This window comes from Erythrolamprus reginae, chromosome 8 (assembly GCF_031021105.1).
Source record: "Erythrolamprus reginae isolate rEryReg1 chromosome 8, rEryReg1.hap1, whole genome shotgun sequence".
Classification (NCBI taxonomy): domain Eukaryota; kingdom Metazoa; phylum Chordata; class Lepidosauria; order Squamata; family Dipsadidae; genus Erythrolamprus; species Erythrolamprus reginae.
This window is the reverse complement of record NC_091957.1, coordinates 9,722,369-9,742,947: the sequence shown is the minus strand read 5'-3', so window position 1 is coordinate 9,742,947 and position 20,579 is coordinate 9,722,369. Positions and strand designations below refer to the sequence as shown.

Genomic DNA, 20,579 nt, shown 5'->3' with positions numbered 1-20,579 from the left:
GTCTTTACGTACTTAGCTAGCAGCTGTGAAGAAACGAGTTGAAACACACACACTTTGCTCTGCCTTGGTTTCCAAGTCTTGAAAAATCAACAAACAGAGTCCTGAAACAGCAAGTCACGGTCCAAACCAGTACGATCAGATAATCTCCGCACTGCGAGGCCAGCACGCTGCCAATTTAACAGCAGCTCTAATTACTTGAACCTCACCCAAACACAGGTGGACTCAATTATCTCCTATAATACTTTTGAAGCTGTTCGCTCCTATGCATAGCTCTACGCATGCGTGGGTCTATCATTATTTCCTCATCCGAATCTAAGGAAGATAAGGATGATTGACTTCTTCCTGGACTGTCTTCCAAGCCCCCCTCCTCCATCTCACCATCACTTCCTTCTGCAGAGGACAATTCACCGTCTGACTCTGTCGGCAGCAAAACAGGCCTATGACATGTTGATGTTTCCTCCGCATCCACCTCCTCAGTCCTTGGGGCAGGAGCTGGGCCAGAGATAACCACAACAGTATCGGTACAACAACTTTTAAAGCTCTGTTGGGAGAATTGGCGCTCGACTTATGGTTGGGGGTCACCACAACGCGAGGAACTGTATTAAGGGGTCGCGGCATTAGAAAGGTTGAGAACCACTTCCCTAAAAGGCCCTGCTTCTGTGGATAGTTATATCCTGAACCATGACTTAAAACAGGGGTCCCCAAACTTTTTACACAGGGGGCCAGTTCACTGTCCCTCGGACTGTTGGAGGGCCGGACTATAAAAAAATAACTATGAACAAATCACTATGCACACTGCACATACCTTGTTTTGAAGTAAGAAACAAAATGGGAATGTACTATTTAGAGGGGGGAGAAGATCTGAAATTCATATATGTTAATGTTTTGTTTTTAATTTTCTTTTGTTAACATCTGATTGGCTAAACAAGGTTTTCTTGGCTTATGAAAAAATGTATAAAGAAAGAAGGAAGCACTTTGGCATAATGGTTAATAAGTTAGAAATATAATTGGTGTTGCACTTTTTGAAGGAACATTAAGGAGGGAATTCAATTAAAAGAAAATGAATGTAACTGGATGACAAAATTAGAAAAAAAACCTTTTGCAACTTTTTTGATGATTGATATTTGTTACTAATAAAATACCGCATTTTATTCATGGAAAATTAGATGGTACACTGTGTTGTTTGAATGTATGTTGAGAGAAAAATTTAAAAAAATTACCCCCCCAAAAAACAGTCTTTCTTTCCTCTGTCCCTCCATCCATTTCATTCTTCCTGCCTTCCTTCCTTTCGCCCTTGTTCCTTCCATTTCTCCTTCCTTCCTTCCTTCCTTCCTTCCTCCCTTGTTCCCTCCATTTCTCCTTCCTTCTTTCCTTCCTTCCTTCCTTCCTTCCCTCCCTCCACTTCTCCTTCCCTCCCTCTCTTTCCCTTTTCTTTCTTTCTCTCTTTCTTTTCCCTGTGCTCTTGTCACTCGCTGGTGGGCCGGATAAATGGCCTCAGTGGGCCGCATATGGCCCACGGGTTGTAGTTTGGGGACTGCTGACTTAAAACATGACGCAGGGATTTGGAACACAAGGGTGTCGTCTCTCATGTGCGTTTTGTGCTTTTTTCTCACCCTCTCTTTTTTTTAGGGTCCCACTGGCAACAGGGGAGACCGTGGGGAGTCGGGAGACCCTGGTTATCCTGTGAGTCCTTCTCCAAATACCTGGTTAGGAAATTAACCATCTTGGGAACAATGCTTCCTTCTCTCTGCCGCCTTCTGTCCGTCCAACTCTAAGTAGGCTCTCCTTGTTCCAACAAGATGTCAGTTCCATGGGGTGCCCGTTGTCAATGTTCAACCATGATCACTGGGGACCAGATTCAGAGATGGCCTGCTACCAGAATGGCCAGGTGCTACACTACGGTAGCAAGTTTCAGGATAGGCACGCAGCTGTGCGCCCCTGACACACACACATTGACCCTCACACAAGATTTGGCCTCTGCGCATGTGCAGCAAGCGAAACGTTGTGTGAAGATGCACGCAAGAGTGAGATTTCGGTGTTTTGAGGGTTTTTTCAGCCAATTTTCAAGGCTTTTTGCAGTCTGTTTTTGAGGATTTGTTTTACCCGTTTTTGAGGCTTTTTGTTATTTTCCTAAATTTCGGTGTGTCTTATAGTCTGAAAAATACAATAATCTCTTTTCAAAATGTTTGACCTATGGGGAAAAAATAACAGGGTAAGGAGAACATTTTCCTCTGGACCAAACATCATTGAATTAATAATTCATTTGGATCCTTTCTCTCTCTCTCTCTCTCTCTCTCTCTCTCTGATTGTCTGTCTCTCTTTCTCTTTCTCTCTCTTTTTATCTTTCTCTCTCTCTCTTTGTCTCTCTCTCTCTTTCTTTCTCTTTCTCTTTGTCTCTCTCTCTTTCTCTGTCTGATTGTCTGTCTCTCTCTTTCTCTCTTTCTCTCTTTCTCTCTTTCTCTCTCTTTCTTTTATCTTTCTCTTTCTGTCTCTCTCTTTCTTTCTCTTTCTCTTTGTCTCTCTCTGCCTCTTTTTCTCTCTCTCTCTGTTATTCTTTCTCTCTCTCTCTCTCTCTCTGTTTCTCTCTCTCTCTCTGTCTCTCTCTCTCTGGTTTTCTTCTAGGGCCAAGAAGGAGTTGACGGAGAACGAGGAAAATCCGGGCAGCAAGGTTTGCCTGTAAGAAAGCCACTGTGATTGTTGCATATACTCCTGTCTTCTTCTCAAAAGTCTCCTCCAGTGGAGGTCACGACTTCAGAATCCACATCTTGTCTTATGTTGATGTTCTCTTTTCCTTCCTGGGGACAAAGAGCAGTGGTGGGATTCAAATAATTTAATGATCAGCTGGGTAGGCGTGGCTGGGTGGTCATGTGATTGGGTGGGCGTGGCCAACTCAATGTCACTCACATCGAACTGCGCTTCTCCTCGCTCAGCTTCTTGTGGACGCCCCCTCCCCAGATAGAAAAAGAAACCATGAGATAGGGAAAAAATTCACACGCCACCAGAACGTTTCCTTCTTGCCTTCCTTATAGACCTGTAAAGTGTGTGGGGGGGGGGAAACAAAAAGAGATTTCTTCCAACAACCGTTTCTCTGAACTGCTTAGAAAATTAACAACCGGTTCTAGCGAATAGGTGCGAACGGGTTGAATCCCACCACTGGCACAAGAGATGCAATTCTGAAAACAGTTCTGATGTGCTAGAGGTCCTAGTGACTCTCCCATCTCCAACTTGGTGAGGAAAGCAAAGTCTCTTCTTCCTCTAAGTCAGGGGCAATGATCCCGCTAACGTTAGAAAATGACGTGTGGCAATTTACACTACCAGTTTAGGTGAACTGGTCTGAACCGGTTGAATACGACCTTTAGATAGATTTAGATTGATAGATTTATTGGATTTATATGCCGCCCCTCTCCGCAAACTCGGGGCGGCTCACAACAATAATAAAAAAAAACAGCACAGTACATAATACCAAATCCAATGCCCACCAATCTAATTACAATTTAAAATTAGTAATCTCATAAAAACAGTATATATAAAAAACAGGCACACAGTCAATCAATCAACAAACAACATGGGCAAGGGGGAGGTGTTTTAGTTCCCCCATGCCTGACGGCAGAGGTGGGTCTTAAGGAGTTTACGAAAGGCAGGGAGGGTGGGGGCAATCCTAATCTCAGGGGGGAGCTGGTTCCAGAGGGTCGGGGCCCCCACAGAGAAGGCTCTTCCCCTGGGTCCCGCCAGACGACATTGTTTAGTCGACGGGACCCGGAGAAGGCCAACTCTGTGGGACTTAACCGGTCGCTGGGATTCGTGCGGCAGGAGGCGGTCCCGAAGATATCCTTTGATTCCAAGGATATCATTTTGTTTCTTTCCTTTTTTTTTTCAGGGACATCCAGGACCCCCAGGAGCCCCAGGCCTGAAAGGATCTAAAGGCACTCCGGTACGTTTTGGAAAGCAGACATACAGTAATGCAATTTTTTTAAAAAAAGTAATTTATTGAAGAGATTTGCACAAACACTTAAAATGCTTCAAAGTACTGTCCTTGGGCCTCTACTCATTTTTTCCAGCGACTCTGCCATGACCGGTGCTCACCCTAAAAGACATCTTCGGGGACTTCTCACAAGGTCTTCATCACAGTTGATTGGATCTCTTCTATGGATAAAAAACGCACCTTACCACAATGCGCTAGGAGTCCACGAGTTCCTGGCCAAACACCAGGTGTCAACGCTGCCCCCCCATTAGTCCTGACATTGCCCCACCAGACTTCTTTTTTTCCCCAGCCCTGAAAGGAACCCATTTTTCATCCAGGACACGTACTGGTCATGGCGGAGTCACTGGAAAAAATGTGTAGAGGCCCAAGGACAGTACTTTGAAGAATTTTAAGTATTTGTGCAAATCTGTTCAATAAATTACATTTTTTTAAAAATAATTGCATTACTGTTGGAACGCACCCTGTAACTTAGTGGCTTTCTCATAACAGATCAGATTTGAGTTGGAGAGACGGTTATAGTGAACCAGTATTGGTTTGCTACCAGGCCGAGGCGAGATGCCGTTCCGGTAGCAAAAATTGAGCTGTGTGTGCAGAGCCAGTATATTGCCCCAACAATCCGGGTCCTTATTTTACCCACCTCGGAAGGATGGAAGGCTGAGTCAACCTTGAACCAGTGATGAGTTTTGAACCGCTGGCTATCTACAGTGAGCTTCAGTGGCCTGCAGTACAACCTGCTGTGCCACCCCGGCTTGCTGCAAATCTCTAAGAAAAGTGGCATTCCCTACAACTATCCTTCCCTCTCCCCAATATTTTACCATGCATTGAAAACAAGAGTACCCCAAAACTCAGCACCAACAAATGTGAAGATGGTATGGGACTAATTATACATTGGAAAAATTTAGAAACAGATCAGCTCTGCCTGATGCATGTTGAAAAGAGCTGTGGTGGCCCAGTGGTTAGAGTGCAGTACTGCAGGCTACTTCCGATGACTGCAAGCTGCCTGCAATTTGACAGTCCGAATTCCACCAGGCTCAAGGTTGACTCAGCCTTCCATCCTTCCGCGATGGGTAAAATGAGGACCCAGATTGTGGGGGGCAATATGCTGACTCTGGAAACCGCTTAGGGAAGGCTGTAAAGACTAACTGCTATTGCTATCTTCCTTCCTTCCTTCCTTCCTTCCTTCCTTCCTTCCTTCCTTCCCTCTCTCCCAGTGGTTAGAATTCAGGATTGCAGGCTAACACTGCACACTGCCAGCAGTTTGATCCTGACCAGACTCTGCAAACTGCTTAGAGAGGGCTGTGAAGCATTGTGAAGTGTTATATAAGTCTATTGCTATTGCTGTAGCTAATTGGATGTTGCATTAGGAGCCGTGGTGGCGCAGTGGTTAGAATGCAGTATTGCAGGCTAATTCTGCCCACTGCCAGCAGTTTGATTCTTAGATGAGGACCCAGATTGTTGGGGGTAAAAAGATGGCTCTGTAAACCACTTAGAGAGGGTTGTAAAAGCACTGTAAAGCGGTAGATAAGTCTAAATGTACTATTGCTATTGCCATCTCCATGTCATTCCTTCTTTGATCCTTCCCTTCCAAGGGTCAACAAGGAAAAAAGGGGCTACGGGGTACAAGTGGCAGCCGAGGATCACCGGTAAGTAAAACTTGCTTCTTACTCATTTGGGGCGGCAGGCAGCCATGGTAAATGTGCACCTTTGCCATATCTGATTATGTCTCCCCAAAGATCTTCAATCATGCATAATGCTAAAGTTAGAAGACCATTAAATCCAACCCACCATTGTGAGGCAAGAGCTCCACCTTTAGGCCACAGCATCTGGGCAAGGGAACAGATCTTGGGGGTCTTCTAGTCCAGGGGTAGGCAAAGTTGGCTCTTCTATGACTTGTGGACTTCAACTCCCAGAATTCCTGAGCTAGCATGATTAGCTTAGGAATTCTGGGAGTTGAAGTCCACAAGTCATAGAACAGCCAACTTTGCCTACCCCTGTATCTAGTCCAACCCTTTGCTTGAGCAGGAGACTTTATACCGTTTCAGATAAATGGTTGTTCAGTCTCATTTTAGAAGCCTCCAGTGAGGAAGCACCTACAACTTCTTAAGCCAAGCTATTCTATTGATTGATTGCTTTTGTGTTGACCTTGTTTCACACCGCCAACCTATGTCTGATCTGTAACCAAGGGTCGTTCTTCTAGGGTTCTCTTGGCCTGCCAGGCCCCCGAGGGGTCATCGGGCGAGAGGGACTAGAGGGCACTTTCGGAATTGATGGAATTCCTGGAAAAGATGGCCACCATGGGCAAAAAGTAAGTGCAAGATTTTGGAAGGGGGCTCATAGAAGGGGGCTCATTTACATGAGCTGCATTGGTTGCTAGTCAGTCTCCGAATGCAATTCGGAGACCACATTTCTGCAACACTCCGTGGCCTGCACTGGCTGCTGATCGGTTTCCGGTCACAATTCAAAGTGTTGGTAATGACCTTTAAAGCCCTACGTGGCATTGGGCCAGAATACCTCCGGAACCGCCTTCTACCGCACGAATCCCAGCGGCCGATAAGGTCCCACAGAGTAGGCCTTCTCCGGGTCCCGTTGACCAAACAATGTCGTTTGGCGGACCGCAGGGGAAGAGCCTTCTCTGTGGCGGCACCGGCTCTCTGGAACCAACTCCCCCCTAGAGATTAGAACGGCCCCCACCCTCATTGTCTTTCTCAAATTACTCAAGACCCACCTTTATCGCCAAGCATGGGGGAGTTAAGTTATTCCTTCCCCCTAGGACATTACATGTTATGCATGGCATGTTTGTGTGTATGTTTGGTTTTACTATAAGGGTTTTTAGTTGTTTTATTAATTGGATTGTTACATGCTGTTTTTTATCATTGTTGTTAGCCGCCCTGAGTCTGCGGAGAGGGGCGGCATACAAATCCAATAAATAATAATAATAATAATAATAATAATAATAATAATAACAACAACAATAATAATAATAAATAATTCAAGGTGTTGGTTATCACCTTTAAAGCCCTAAATGGCTCAGGGCCAGACTATTTACAGGACCGCCTCTGTCCTCATACCTCATTGCCAGAGGTGGACTACTGCCCAGATGGGGGGAAACACAGAGGGGTGGCAAAAATGGAGCTCCACCCCAGAGCACCCAATTTGCACTGAAAGACGTTGAAAGAAAATACAGGGCATCCTGCATAAGCCACACCAACAGTGTGGTAGTAAAAATTTTGATAGTCCTTCACTACTCATTGTGGCCTGTAAGGGCCCACAGAGTCAGCCTTCTCCAGGTGCCATCTGCCAAATGATGTTGGTTGGTGGAGCCTCGGGGAAGAGCCTTCTCTGTGGCGGCTCCAGCCCTGTGGAATCAACTGCCCCTAGAAATCTGTACTATCTCCTCCTCCTATCTCTCACGTTTCCAATTTTCGGCAAATACAATTCTAGCTGTAGTTATTACGTGAATAATCAAATATACATTTTTCCCCCAATTATAATTTTCTGATAAAATACCCAATAAACCTTTGGGACAACCATAACCCAGATGACTGATAGAAATTTTTCCTGTTCTGCTGGCGTGTTTCAACCGCCCGTAATTACAGGGTAATTAGTCCAGGAAGACACACATCATACGATAAAAGGAAAACCCAAAAGTGTTTATAAACAGAAAAACAGAAACAGCTCCCTTTTTAAATGTCAAAGGGATTTTCTGGTATACAGAAGGCACAGGTGAAATGCAATCCAATTGCTCACCCAATAACTGGGAAATTGAGTCCAATTCTAAAGTCCAGAGAGTCCACACACACAATCCTGAAAAGCAAAAAACCACGATCTTGACGAAACAATGAATCAGATAAACTGCCATGAGGCTAACACACGAGGCTGCACTTTTATCTGTAGCACTAATTACAGCAGCCCCACCCAACCACAGGTGGCCTCATTTTCTCTTGTAATAATCCTTCAGTTGTTGTCTCCTATGCATCACTCTACGCATGCGTGGATGTGTCATTAATTCTTGTTCAGAATCCAGGGATGATACAGATGATTGATCTCCTCCTGGGCTGTCTGCCAAACTCCCCTCTTCCCTGTCACTCACGCTTCCTTGGTCAGAGGAGACAGATTCTACTGGAAGCAAAACAGGCCTGCGGCATGTGGATGTCTCCCCCACCTCCACCTCCACATTGCTTGGGGCAGGAGCTGGTCCAGAGCTAACTACAACATTACCTAATGCTGATGTTCTTTCTCCCTTCTTCTCTCCCATATTAGGGTGAACAAGGTGAAGATGGGGAAGAAGGCACCCCAGGAATGCCGGGGAAAAGGGGGAACCTTGGAATATCTGGCTTACCTGGAGCACAAGGCCCCACAGGATTCAAGGTTGGTACCACCTATTCTTTGTGAGTAGAGAAATTACACCCTGGAATTCCTGCATGCAATTTCTTACGACCTTCGTTTACATATCAGGTGTGGTGTGGCATGGTGTCTTCTCCAACTGTTTTTTAAACCTGACTTGAAGACCTAGTTATTCCATGTCTAGATGTTGGGGGTGGTTAGCAGACTTAGATGGACAGGCTAGATGGACCAGGAGGTCTTTTTCTGAGGTCAATCTTCAATGTTTCTATGTTTCTTAATGCCCTTTTTGGCAATGCTGATGCAGTGGGGTTTGACATTTAAATCGTTAGAGATGAATACTACTGTTGTGGTTGGCTCTGGCCCAGCTCCTGCCCCAAGGACTGTGGATGTGGGGGAGACATCCACATGCTGCAAGCCTGTTTTGCTCCCGGTGGAATCTGCTAATGAAGGCTCCTCTGACCAAGAAGACATGAGTGACAGGGAGGAGGAGAGTGTGGCAGACAGCTCAGAAGGAGATCAATTATCTAGCTCCTCCTTGGATTCGGAACAAGAGTTAATGATACAGCCACGCATGCGGAGAGCGATGCATAGGCAGCAACAACTGAGAGATTATTATCAAAGAAAATGAGGCCACCTGTGGTTCGGTGGGGCTGTGGTCATTAGTGAGGCTGCTATAAAGAGCAGCCTGTGGGTTTGGCCATTGTGGAGGATTATCTGATCGTTGTGTTCATGCCTGCTTTGCTGACCTCGACCTTTGTGTGCTGATTTTCCCCTCTTTGAAAGTAAACCAGAGCAAAGCGTGTTTCACTTTGTGAAAGAAAAAGGACTGTGAATTCCCTCACAGCTGCAAGCTAAGTATCACAGAACTGATAAAGGACTTGTACAAATTACCAGTTTGTTTGGAGACGAGTGCTCTTTGCTATACAAAAAGAGTGCTTAGTTTATTTGAATTTTTGGTATAAAGAACATTGTTTTGAATTTTCAAACGTGTGTGTGTCTGAAATTGTATCTGTGCAATTTTGGGAGGATTCTACCAGAGAGCTCGACAGAACAACTACAAGGTCCTTGTAGTGAATGTCCTCAAAACAGGGTGGTTTGGAGGTCCAGGATCTGCAAGCAGACCTTGTGGTGCCTGCTTTTCTTTCGTTCTTCTCTTACCTACATTTGCTAAAAAGAGATATATTCAAGTGGGGCTGCGTGAACGGGGATCCAACTATCCCTCACTTAATCAGGGATGCGTCAATTGACATTATTGCCCTCTAACGACCAAAGTTGAGAATGACAGGTTTAGGGTAATGCAAATCTTTTCTTTTATTTTATCTATTTATTGTGTCAAGTATGTATTGGTAGTATACAAAGATATAATGATGTTTATGTACATAACACTAGTAAGAAAGAAACATTAGGGCAGGGGTTGGAAGGCACGCTGGTGCACTTATGCACGCCCCTTACTGACTTCTTAGGAATCAGGAGAAGTCAACAGTGGATAGTCCAAGGGTAAAGTTTTTGGGGTTAGGTGATGATACTACAGAGTCTGGTAATGAGTTCCATGCATCAACTACTTGGTTACTAAAGTTGTATTTCCTGCAGTCGAATATGGAGCGGTTTACTTTAAGTTTGTATCTGTTGTGCGCTCGTGTGTTGTTGTGGTTGAAGCTGAAGTAGTCATTGACCGGAAGGACGTTGTGGCAGATGATTTTATGAGCAATGCTTAGGTCGTGTTTAAGGCGATGTACAGTAGTTCTAAGCTTTCTAAACCCAGGATTGTGTGTCTAGTTGCGTAGGGTATCGTGTTGTGAGTGGAGGAGTGGAGGGTTCTTCTAGTAAAGTATCCGTGGACATTTTCTAGAGTGTTTATATCTGAAATTCAGTGTGGGTTCCAGACAGATGAGCTGTATGTTGCTGCTGTTGTTGTTGTTATCATCATCATCATCATCATCATCATCATCATCATTATCATCATCATCATCATTATGTCAGTACAACACAGCAAACGAGATCACTATGCTGGATTTCGTATTTCATCACCAGTCGAGCACTTCCCAAGCACCTAGGACTGTGTGATGTAGTGGCGAATTATTTTTGCCGATCCCAGTAAAGCGGCCTTTTGCAATTGACAGATGGAGATTTTGTCAATTCCAATGGTTTTCAAATGTCCGCTGAGATTCTTTGGCACTGCGCCCAGCGTGCCAAGTACCACTGGGACCACTTTCACTGGCTTCTGCCAGAGTTGTTGCAGCTCGATTTTTAGATCTTCGTATTTCACTAATTTCTCTAGCTGCTTCTCCTCAATTCTGCTGTCTCCTGGGATTGTGATGTCGATGATCCATACTTTCTTTTTCTCCACGATCACAATGTCTGGTGTGTTATGCTTCAGAATTCGGTCAGTCTGAAGTCGGAATTCCCACAGTAGTTTTGCTTGCTCATTTTCAACCACTTTTTCGGGCTTAGGATCCCACCAGTTCTTTGCCACTGGTAGATGGTAGTTCCGGCACAGGTTCCAGTGGATCATCTGTGCCACAGCATCATGTCTATGCTTGTAGTCAGTCTGTGCGATCTTTTTGCAGCAGCTGAGTATGTGATCGATTGTTTCATCTGTTTCTTTACAGAGTCAGCACTTTGGATCGTCTGTTGATTTTTCAATTCTGGCTTTGACAGCATTTGTTCTAATGGCCTGTTCTTGTGCCACCAGTATTAGTCCTTCTGTCTCCTTTTTGAGTGTTCCACTTGTAAGCCATGACCAGGTCTTTTCTTTATCCCCTTTGCCTTCAGTCTTCTCCATGAACTGGCCATGCAATGCTTATTATTATTTGACTTTAGGTATATGTTATTTATCCAATGCTGCCTCCTCCTAAAACCTAATTTTTTTCCCCCTGGGTCTATGTGGGCTTTTTGTTTTGTTTTTTTAAAGGGAGAAAGAGGTCTGCCTGGAGAGATTGGTCCACTGGGGAAAAAAGGTTCTCAAGGTGGAATGGGATTCCCTGGGACCTCCGGTGATCTAGGGTCCAAAGGACAACCGGTGAGTAGATGCGTGCGATAACCGTTGGAGTCTGTTGGTTGAGATAACTCTCCGGCCAAGAAAAACGAGTGCTATGTGATTGATGGGGCAGGTACAAGAAGCCAAGCCTCTGAGTTCCTGCATTCAATTTCCTGAAGCCACATGGGCTGCCCACACCAGGTTCCTTCTTCATCTCCTCTCCATTCCCGGGAATTGTCGGCCTCTGCCAAATATGCTTAGATTAAGACATCAAGTACTGCAAAACCCACCGTCCTTCGGAGGCTGGAAGGGATGAGCCATGGACCTCTTTCCAAGCCAAGCTATGATAGTGGAGGAGATTATTTGTTTTGAGAGCTGAAAATCCATCTGGGTTTGGGGAGGGGGGCACAAAAGGGGAAACTCAGATTCATTGTGTTTTTTTGGCTTCATCTCTTGTTGTTTCTCTTTCTCCTCCTTGAAAAAACCCCCCTTCTTAGGGAGACTTTGGCGAACCAGGATTTCCAGGGATTGCTGGACTGTTTGGCCCAAAGGTGAGTTGGTGCCTTCCCTAATTGGTTGGTTGTTGGTTATTGCCTATAAAGTCCTACATGGCTCAGGGCCAGACTATCTATGAGACCGCCTCTTGCCACACACCTCCCAGAGACCAATAAGAACACACAGAGTTGGCCTCCCCCAGATCCCGTCAATGAAGCAGTGCAGGTCACATGTCCTTTAAGCCACCCACCACCACATGATCAGCAAGCCACTCCCACCTGGTCACATAGTCGGCAAGCCACGCCCATAAAATAAGCCACACCCACATTGTAGTAGTAAAAATGCAGCCCTTCACTGCCTATGTTTCTTTCTCTCGACAGGGACCACCTGGAGATCTTGGTTTCAAAGGCATCCAGGGCCCTAAAGGGATCCAAGGACTCTGGGTGAGTTGAGGATTTCACCGTTCTCGCCTTGACCTTCAGGTCTTTCTGGGTCTTCATTTTACCCACCTCAGAAGGATAGAAGGCTGAGTCAACCTTGCGATGGTGATAATTGAACTGCAGGCAGTTGGCACAATTAGTCTGCAATACTACATGATACTGAGTCAACCTGGTGAGATTTGAACTGGCGAACTACAGCCAGCAGTCAGCAGAAACAGCTTGCAGTTCTGCACTCTAACCACTGCGCCACCAGGGCTCAAATTAACAGTGGTGTTTAGAGGCCAAGCTTCCACTAGGTGGCGCAAGAATCTCCTTGCTTCCAGTTATCTTGGCGCAAAAAACAAAGTCTAAAGGCATTCGTTCGAGATGTGAGTTGATCGACTTATGAGCTCGGATCTGGAACAAATTAAACTCGTATGTCGAGGTACCACTGTACCAGGAAAACAGGGCTGGAGACCATTCCAGGAAAGAGTTCTTGCAGTGGTATATCTCATCCATTGAGTAAATGAAGCGTTTGTTTCCGTAGGGCCAAGAAGGTGTCATTGGTCCAGTTGGGATTTCGGGCCCACCCGGAAATTCTGTAAGTGTCGCTCTTGCTCTTTCCGTTCCTCTTCTTAAGATTTGCAAATTTTCTCTCAAAGTGCTTGTTAAGTGTTAAGGAGGGTGCAGAGTAACCCTTGAGTTACAAAGGTTGCACATAGGAAATGTGGAGGTGGCTAATAGCCCAGCGATATGAGTAATAATTCAGATGACCAGCCAGATGCATTAAGTGTATAAATATTATTTACTTTGGCAAATAGCTTAGTCAAAGACAATCCTAGCCATACACATTTGTATGTCAATACTCTCAATACATATACAATACTATAAGCCTTACTTACAAAATACATTAAACCATCATTGGAACACACAGTTAGTCATGCAGACAAACCAGAAATAGCAGAGATTAATTAGGAAGAGAGAGAGGGAGAGAGAGAGACTTCTGACTCCCTCTTATGGCTAACTGCAACACTACCTCTTATAGCTATACAGTGTTCCCTCGATTTTCGCGGGAGATGCGTTCCGAGACCGCCTGCGAAAGTTGAATTTCCGTGAAGTAGAGATGCGGAAATAAATACACTATTTTTAGCTATGAACAGTATCACAAGCCCTTCCGTAACACTTTAAACCCCTAAATTACAATTTCCCATTCCCTTAGCAACCATTTAGATTATTACTCACCATGTTTATTAAAGTTTATTTAAAAAAAATATTTATTAAAGGCAGACAAAGGTTTGGCAATGACGTATGATGTCATCGGGTGAGAAAAACTGTGATATAAGGAAAAAAACCGCAAAGTATTTTTTAATTAATATTTTTGAAAACCCGTGGTATAGACTTTCCGCGAAGTTTGAACCCGTGAAAATCGAGGGAACACTGTAGTGTTATAATTCATTTAAACATACACTGATAGTTTGTTTATATATTGCCAAGCCCAACCAGTTATGTACATAGTACTAACACTGCTGTGGAATTTTCCAAGGCCATGTCATTACTGTCATGTTCTCAACACTCAACCCCTTCCTAATGTGGACATGTAAAAACAGAAGAAAACTCAAAATCCACAATTCCTCCACGTAGCTTGAGACCGTGAGAACTCTGCCCATTTTTGAATGAAAAAGTTTCAAAGCTTGGTGTAAACCCTTCAAGCCCCAGCGTGAAGTTCTTGCCCCAACCCCAAAATCTTCAACCTTAGATTGTCTACAGTTGACCTCTTCTCTTTTCCAAGAGGTCCATAAGGGGCGTGCATAAGCGCACCAATTTGCCTACCCTCCCCTGTCCTACTGTCCTATTGTCTTTTTATCATTACAGTGGTCCCTCGATTTTCGCGGGTTCAAACTTCGCGAAACGGCTATACCACGGTTTTTCAAAAATATTAATTAAAAAATACTTTACGGTTTTTTCCCCTGTACCATGGTTTTCCCTGCCCGATGATGTCATACGTCATCGCCAAACTTTCGTCCGACTTTAATAAAAATATATTTTTAATAAACTTTAATAAATAAACATGGTGAGTAATAATCTAAATGGTGGCTAAGGGAATGAGAAATTGCAGTTTAGGGGTTTAAAGTGTTACGGGAAGGCTTGTGATACTGTTCATAGCCAAAAATAGTGTATTTACTTCCGCATCTCTACTTCACGGAAATTCGACTTTCGCGGGTGGTCTCAGAACGCATCCCCCGCGAAAATTGAGGGAACACTCTACTTTCTATCTTATGTTTATATTAACTGTTATCCTATACTTGATTGACAAATAAATTAAATAAATAAATGAATGAATGAATAAAATAAACTTTGGTTCTTATTTATTGATTTCGTGAATTATTGCAATGATTCCTATGTTGCATTGCCTTGTGTTGTGGTGTCCCGATGCAGCATCCCAAGGCATTCCTAGGAAAATTGTGATGGTACACAATGGTGTGTGTGTCACAGCTCAGGGCTGATTTGCAAAGTGACTTTGGAGCTTTTCATTATATTGGAATGTGAAGACCTCTTACACTTTTAACAGGTCGCCTTATTTTTTCCCTCTCCAGGGTCCGACAGGAGAGAAAGGCAGTCAAGGTGAAACGGTGAGTGTTACCCATTCACTGCCATGGGTGTGAAAGTCATTTTTGTCCCAAAACTCCTTCCGGGAAGGACCTGTTTTCATCTCCTTCTTTGTCTTCCTTTTTTCAGGGTCTCCAAGGTCTGAGGGTAAGTATGGCTGTGTTGTCCATCAAGACTGTTCCTTCCTCCCACCCTGTGAAATGTTGAGGAGTGTGCAGAGTAATCCTTGAGTTACCAAGGATGCACAGGGGCAACGTGGGGGTGGCAGATATCCAGCTGAGAGCCCAGAGATACAAGTAGTAATTCAGGTAACCAGATACAGTGGTACCTCTATTTACGAACTTAATTCGTTCCGTGACCAGGTTCTTAAGTAGAAAAATTTGTAAGAAGCATTTTTCCCATAGGAATCAATGTAAAAGCAAAGTGTGCGATTGGGAAAACTACAGGGAGGGTGGAGGCACTGTTTGCTCCCAGGAAATTCCTAGAGAGGCCCCATGGAGGCTTCTCTCTGCCTTTTCCGCCCCTGTTTCCTCCCAGGAGATTCATAGAGAGGCCCCATTGAGGCTTCTCTCTGCCCTTTCTGGCCCTGTTTCCTCCCAGGAGATTCTTAGAGAGGCCCCACGGAGGCTTCTCCTCACTTTTTCTGGCCTGTTTGCTCCCAGGAGATTCCTAGAGAAGCCCCACAGAGGCTTCTCTCTGCCCTTTCTGGCCCTGTTTCCTCCCAGGAGATTCTTAGAGAGGCCCCATGGAGGCTTCTCCTCACCTTTTCTGGCCTTTTTGCTCCCAGGAGATTCCTAGAGAATCTTGTAAGTGGAAAATGGTTCTTGGGAAGAGGCAAAAAAATCTTGAACACCTGGTTCTCATCTAGAAAAGTTCATAAGTAGAGGTGTTCTTACGTAGAGGTACCACTGTACATTAAGTGTATAAATATTACTTACTTTGCCAAATGTGTGTGTGTGTGTGTGTGTGAATGGGGAAGACAACATGGTGGTGTTTTACATCTCCGGTTCAGCCACCGGCTGTTCAGTTTGTGAAGGACCACTCATGATTTATCTTGATTCTTTGTCTTCCTAGGGTATCCCAGGGCCCCGAGGACCTCCAGGCCCCCAGGTATGTATTTAAAATATGATTTGGGTTTTTGTTGTGTTTGTCTTAAAAAGCCCACAATGAGGGCCCAACATTTTCTGCACCTGGGCTGTGTAAACTGAATCCAAGAGATAGTAATAACAATAGCACTTATATACCGCTTCACAGTGCTTTTACCGTCCTTTCTAAGCAGTTTGGTGGCAGTGGGCAGAAGTAGCCTGCAATACTGCATTCTAACCACTGTACTATCATGTCATGGCAGATGATGGATTGGATGGATGGATGGATGGATGGATGGATGGATGGATAGATAGATAGATAGATAGATAGATAGATAGATAGATAGATAGATAGATAGATAGATAGAGACAGATAGGCAGGCAGGCAGACAGACAGACAGCGATAGCACTTAGACTTATATATTGTTTCACAGGGGTTTTACAGCCCTCATTAAGCGGTTTACAGAATCAACCTCTTGCCCCTCAACAATCTGGGTCCTCATTTGGCCCATCTCAGAAGGATGGAAGGCTGAGTTAACCTCAAACTGGTCAGGATTGAACTGCTGGCAGTGTGCAGTGTAAGTCTGCAGTCCTGGATTCTAACTACTGGGAAGGAAGGAAGGAAGGAAGGAAGGAAGGAAGGAAGGAAGGAAGGAAGGAAGACTTATATACCGCTTCACAGTGCTTTTACAGCCCACTCTAAGCAGTTTACAGAGTCAGCATATGTTACCCCAACAATCTGGGTCCTCATTTTACCCACCTTGGAAGGATGGAAGGCCGAGTTAACCTTGAGCCTGGTGAGATTCAATCTACCAAACTGCTGCCAGCCGCCAGAAGCAGCCTGCAATACTGCACTCTAACCACTGCGCCACCACAGTTCACGTTCCTTCTATGCAACCTAAAGTATTGGACAGACAGCTTCCCAACTTGACCTCTCCATGCTCCAGCTAGTCCTCTACGGCCAATAATTTTATCTTGATTTAAATGCTTCATACTTTGTCTCCTTATCTTTTATAGGGTCCACCAGGAATTCTTGCTGCCTTTGTAAGTTTTCTGAATCCTCACTGGCCTTTTAAACTCTACAAGTCTGGGACATTTGTTGCAATACACCTACCTCCCCACCCACCCCAAATGAACCCAGGAAACCTTTGGGAGATTGGGTTAGAGGAGACCATGCTGGTTCTTACTTCATTTAAACATCACAATCTCCCCTTAGACATTTCATCATTAATCCTGACAGTGCACTATTCTATCTGCATTGACTTTCTCCTTCAAGTCTACCATGACTACCGTATTTTTCAAAGTATAAGATGCCCCCGTTTCCCTCCTACAAGAGGCTGAAAATTTGGGTGTATCTTATATTCTGAATGTAGCTTTTCTTAAGCTTTTTTTTCACCCTTAACGAGGTGCTGCTGTGATCTTCTGTGCTTTGCTACCAAATTGATCTTCCCTTTGCCTGCTTCTTTCATTGCTTCTCCCTCCGACAATCAACTGAGCCTTTTTTCAGCCCTAAGGAGATGCTAACAGTGAAACGATCTTCCGTGCTTTGCTAGCAAGCAATCTTCCACCTTTTTTTCAGACCTAACTAGGTGCTAAGGAGTGAAGCGATCTTCTGAGCTTTGCTAGCAAAGCGATCCTCCTTTTGCCTGCTTCTTTCATTGCTGCTCCCTCCGACAGTCTGCTGAGCCTTGTTTCAGCCCTAAGGAGATGCTAACAGTAAAGCGATCTTCCGTGCTTTGCTAGCAAGCGATCTTTCACCTTTGTCTAAGCCCTAACTAGATGCTAACGAGTGAAGGGATCTTCTGTGCTTTGCTAGCTAAGTGATCTTCCCTTTGCCTGCTTCTTTCATTGCTGCTTCCTCCGACAATTATCTGAGCCTTTTTTCAGCCCTAACTAGATGCTAACAAGTGAAGCTATCTTCTGTGCTTTGCTAGCAAAGCGATCATACCTTTGCCTGATTTTCTCATTGTTTCTCTCTGAAAAGAGAAAGAAGTGAAATATTTTTAAAACTGTTTTTTATCCCCAACCAGGGGGTAAAAACAAGCCCATGGGTTCAAAACCAACAGATTAATGTGCTGAAGCTGACCAGAATAAAGACTAGCCAGATGAATACCTTGTGGACATCATATATACTGCTCAAAATAATAATAATAATAATAATAATAATAATAATAATAATAATAATAATAATAATAATAATAATAAAGGGAGCACTCAAAGAACACAACCTAGATCTGAATGAATGAAATATTCTCATTGAATACTTTATTCTGTACAAAGTGGAATGTGCACAACAGCAGGTGACATGGATTGTCAATCAGTGCTGCTTCCTAAGTGGAGGGTTTGATTTCACAGAAGTTTGATTTACTTGGAGTTATATTGTGTTGTTTAAGTGTCCCCTTTATTTTTTTGAGCAGTGTATTTTTCCCCCCTATTTTTCTCCCCCCAAACTAAAGTACGTCTTGTACTTTGAAAAAAAATATGATCTGTCTTTTCTCCTCTAATCCAGGGACAAGATGACTTTGATGCAGCTTTCCACTCCATGTTGACGGCCAGCGCTGTCTTCCGGTCAGAGGTAAGAAGCTGTGGGTTGCTTCCCATTTGGCCCAGTTTTGGAACTGGTAGCGGTGGCTGCGGGAGACTCCACCCACCCACTGTTCAGGTTAAGCTGAAGCAACTCCAAAAACTCTCTTTTCAAGGCTTCGGTTTTCAAAACTAGTCAATCTTTCTTTCTCTTCTTACACTGGGAAGATTATCATGGTTGTAATGCTATGCAAAGGCACATTCCAAATCTCATGAGCTGAGTTTATAAAGCTATAAATCCTTTCTAATGAACAGAGGATAGCTTCCTTGCTAGTGTCTTATCTCTGAGTCATATTAAATCTGAATTTGCACAGTTTATCACAATACATCAAAAGCTTACTTCTCGGAGGCGAGGAATGCGGCCATATTCTAACACGCAGTTTGACCGAAAGCAGCTTCATTTCCGATACATTTCAGGATATGACGTATTGGTTGATTTACCCAATTCTAAACTTGCAGATTCAAAACTTTTTCCCAAACATCTCCTCCCTTCTTTTTGTAAATCTCCTAAATCTCGTGTTCAACCCCCCTGCCCACTCTCTGAAGATGAACTGCTTTCCATGCTAACGTCTACCTCATTTTCACCTATGCCCTCATCTCCACTGCTCTCCGACAACTCTCTTAAATCAGGGTACATTAAAGCTTCTGTCTCTTCGTCCTCCACCGAACCTGATACTTCCTGAGGCTGACAGAGAATACTCACAACACCCACTCTTTCTGGTCACCGTACCTCAAGAAGGATATAATGGAACTGGAAAAGGTGCAAAAAAGGGCAACAAGAATGATCCAGGAAATGGAGCCCCTCCCTTATGAAACCAGGTTGCAACGCCTTGGTCTCTTCAGTCTTGAAAGATGGTGTTTAAGGGGTGACTTGATCGAAGTGTATACAATCATGCATGGGATAGAAAAGGTGGATAGAGAAAAATTATTTTCTCAATCACACAATACTAGGACGAGGGGGCCCTCCCTAAAGCTCATAGCTAAGAAAGTGAGGACAAATAAAGGGAAATATTTCTTCACCCAGAGGGTCCTTGGTTTATTGAATTCACTTCCAGAAGAGGTCGTGACAGTTGTCAGCCTGGATAGCTTCAAGGCAGGATTAGACAGATTCATGGATGCCAAGTGTATCGTTGGTTATTGAAACGGATGTCCAAGTGCCACCTCTATGTTGGTTGAGGCAGACAGGATTCCCTTGAGTATCATTTGTTGGGGGTAAATGGAAAGGGAGGGCTTTGCCTTCTCTTTCTGCTCAAGATCCCCATGGACAATTGGTGGGCCACTGTGTGACACAAAATGCTGGACTCAATGGCCTTTGGCCTGATTCAGCATGGCTCTTCTTAGGTTCTTATGTTCACCTGTGCATGAACCGGTAGCAACGGGTTTTAGAACTCATTACTTGAGTTAACCTTTGAGAACTTTGCAGATCTTTAAAGATGACTCTCTGAAATGCCAAGTGGGCGGGAGAGAATTGGCCACTGCAAAGTATCAATCGGGGTCTTCTCTCTTTCCTGGCAGAGCTATGAACAGGCGGATCTTCCAATGATGGATCAAGGAGGAGAGATCTTTAAGACCCTGCACTACCTCAGTGTCCTCATCCAGAGCATCAAGAGACCCATGGGGACGAAGGAAAACCCTACCCGTATTTGCAAAGACCTCATGAACTGTGAACAAAAGTTACAGGATGGTAAGCTTTTGTCTGCTCCACAGCGGATAGATAGATATCCTCCAAAATCTACATCAGTGATGCCATTAAAGAGGAGGAGGGTTTCATGGGGTGTCTAGATTTGCATCAATTGGGTCCAGATCAGAGGTGGGTTCATAAGGGTGCAATGTCAAGTTCCAGACAAGTTTCTTGACTATCATATCTCACAGCCTTTATAGACTTTTTACATTTCTGTTGATTACTGGTATTTTTGTGGTCATTGATTTATGTAGGAAGAATTTCAATTCTTTTTTTTTTCTTTTTGTTTTCTTAGTTTATGTGCTAGCCAGCTTCCTGTTTTATTTGCTTGGTCGAAATAGACCTGTTTGGCTGTTCTAATCTTTTCTTCTGCTTCTTCCTGATGTATCAAATTAATTGCATGTCT

General features: G+C 44.1%; 3 protein-coding genes across 4 annotated transcripts in view; 1 reads left to right on the top strand and 2 right to left on the bottom strand.

The window, feature by feature from the left end:
- The window catches only part of ST6GALNAC4 (ST6 N-acetylgalactosaminide alpha-2,6-sialyltransferase 4), a 683,294-nt gene that overhangs the window by 412,624 nt on the left and 250,091 nt on the right, over positions 1-20,579 (bottom strand). The window lies entirely within an intron of this gene.
- ST6GALNAC6 (ST6 N-acetylgalactosaminide alpha-2,6-sialyltransferase 6) overlaps positions 1-20,579 on the bottom strand; it is a 490,277-nt gene that overhangs the window by 434,715 nt on the left and 34,983 nt on the right. The window lies entirely within an intron of this gene.
- Positions 1-20,579, top strand: part of COL27A1 (collagen type XXVII alpha 1 chain) — a 187,400-nt gene that overhangs the window by 157,574 nt on the left and 9,247 nt on the right. The window contains exons 41-56 of one of the 2 annotated variants that reach the window (XM_070758772.1): positions 1,630-1,683; positions 2,623-2,676; positions 3,878-3,931; positions 5,572-5,625; positions 6,180-6,287; positions 8,243-8,350; positions 11,238-11,345; positions 11,801-11,854; positions 12,179-12,241; positions 12,765-12,818; positions 14,812-14,847; positions 14,954-14,971; positions 15,899-15,934; positions 16,927-16,953; positions 18,419-18,484; positions 20,008-20,176. In XM_070758772.1, coding sequence (XP_070614873.1) covers positions 1,630-1,683; positions 2,623-2,676; positions 3,878-3,931; positions 5,572-5,625; positions 6,180-6,287; positions 8,243-8,350; positions 11,238-11,345; positions 11,801-11,854; positions 12,179-12,241; positions 12,765-12,818; positions 14,812-14,847; positions 14,954-14,971; positions 15,899-15,934; positions 16,927-16,953; positions 18,419-18,484; positions 20,008-20,176 — 1,063 coding nt within the window. The remainder of the gene's footprint in view (positions 1-1,629; positions 1,684-2,622; positions 2,677-3,877; positions 3,932-5,571; positions 5,626-6,179; positions 6,288-8,242; positions 8,351-11,237; positions 11,346-11,800; positions 11,855-12,178; positions 12,242-12,764; positions 12,819-14,811; positions 14,848-14,953; positions 14,972-15,898; positions 15,935-16,926; positions 16,954-18,418; positions 18,485-20,007; positions 20,177-20,579) is intronic. The other variant, XM_070758773.1, reaches the window with a different exon arrangement.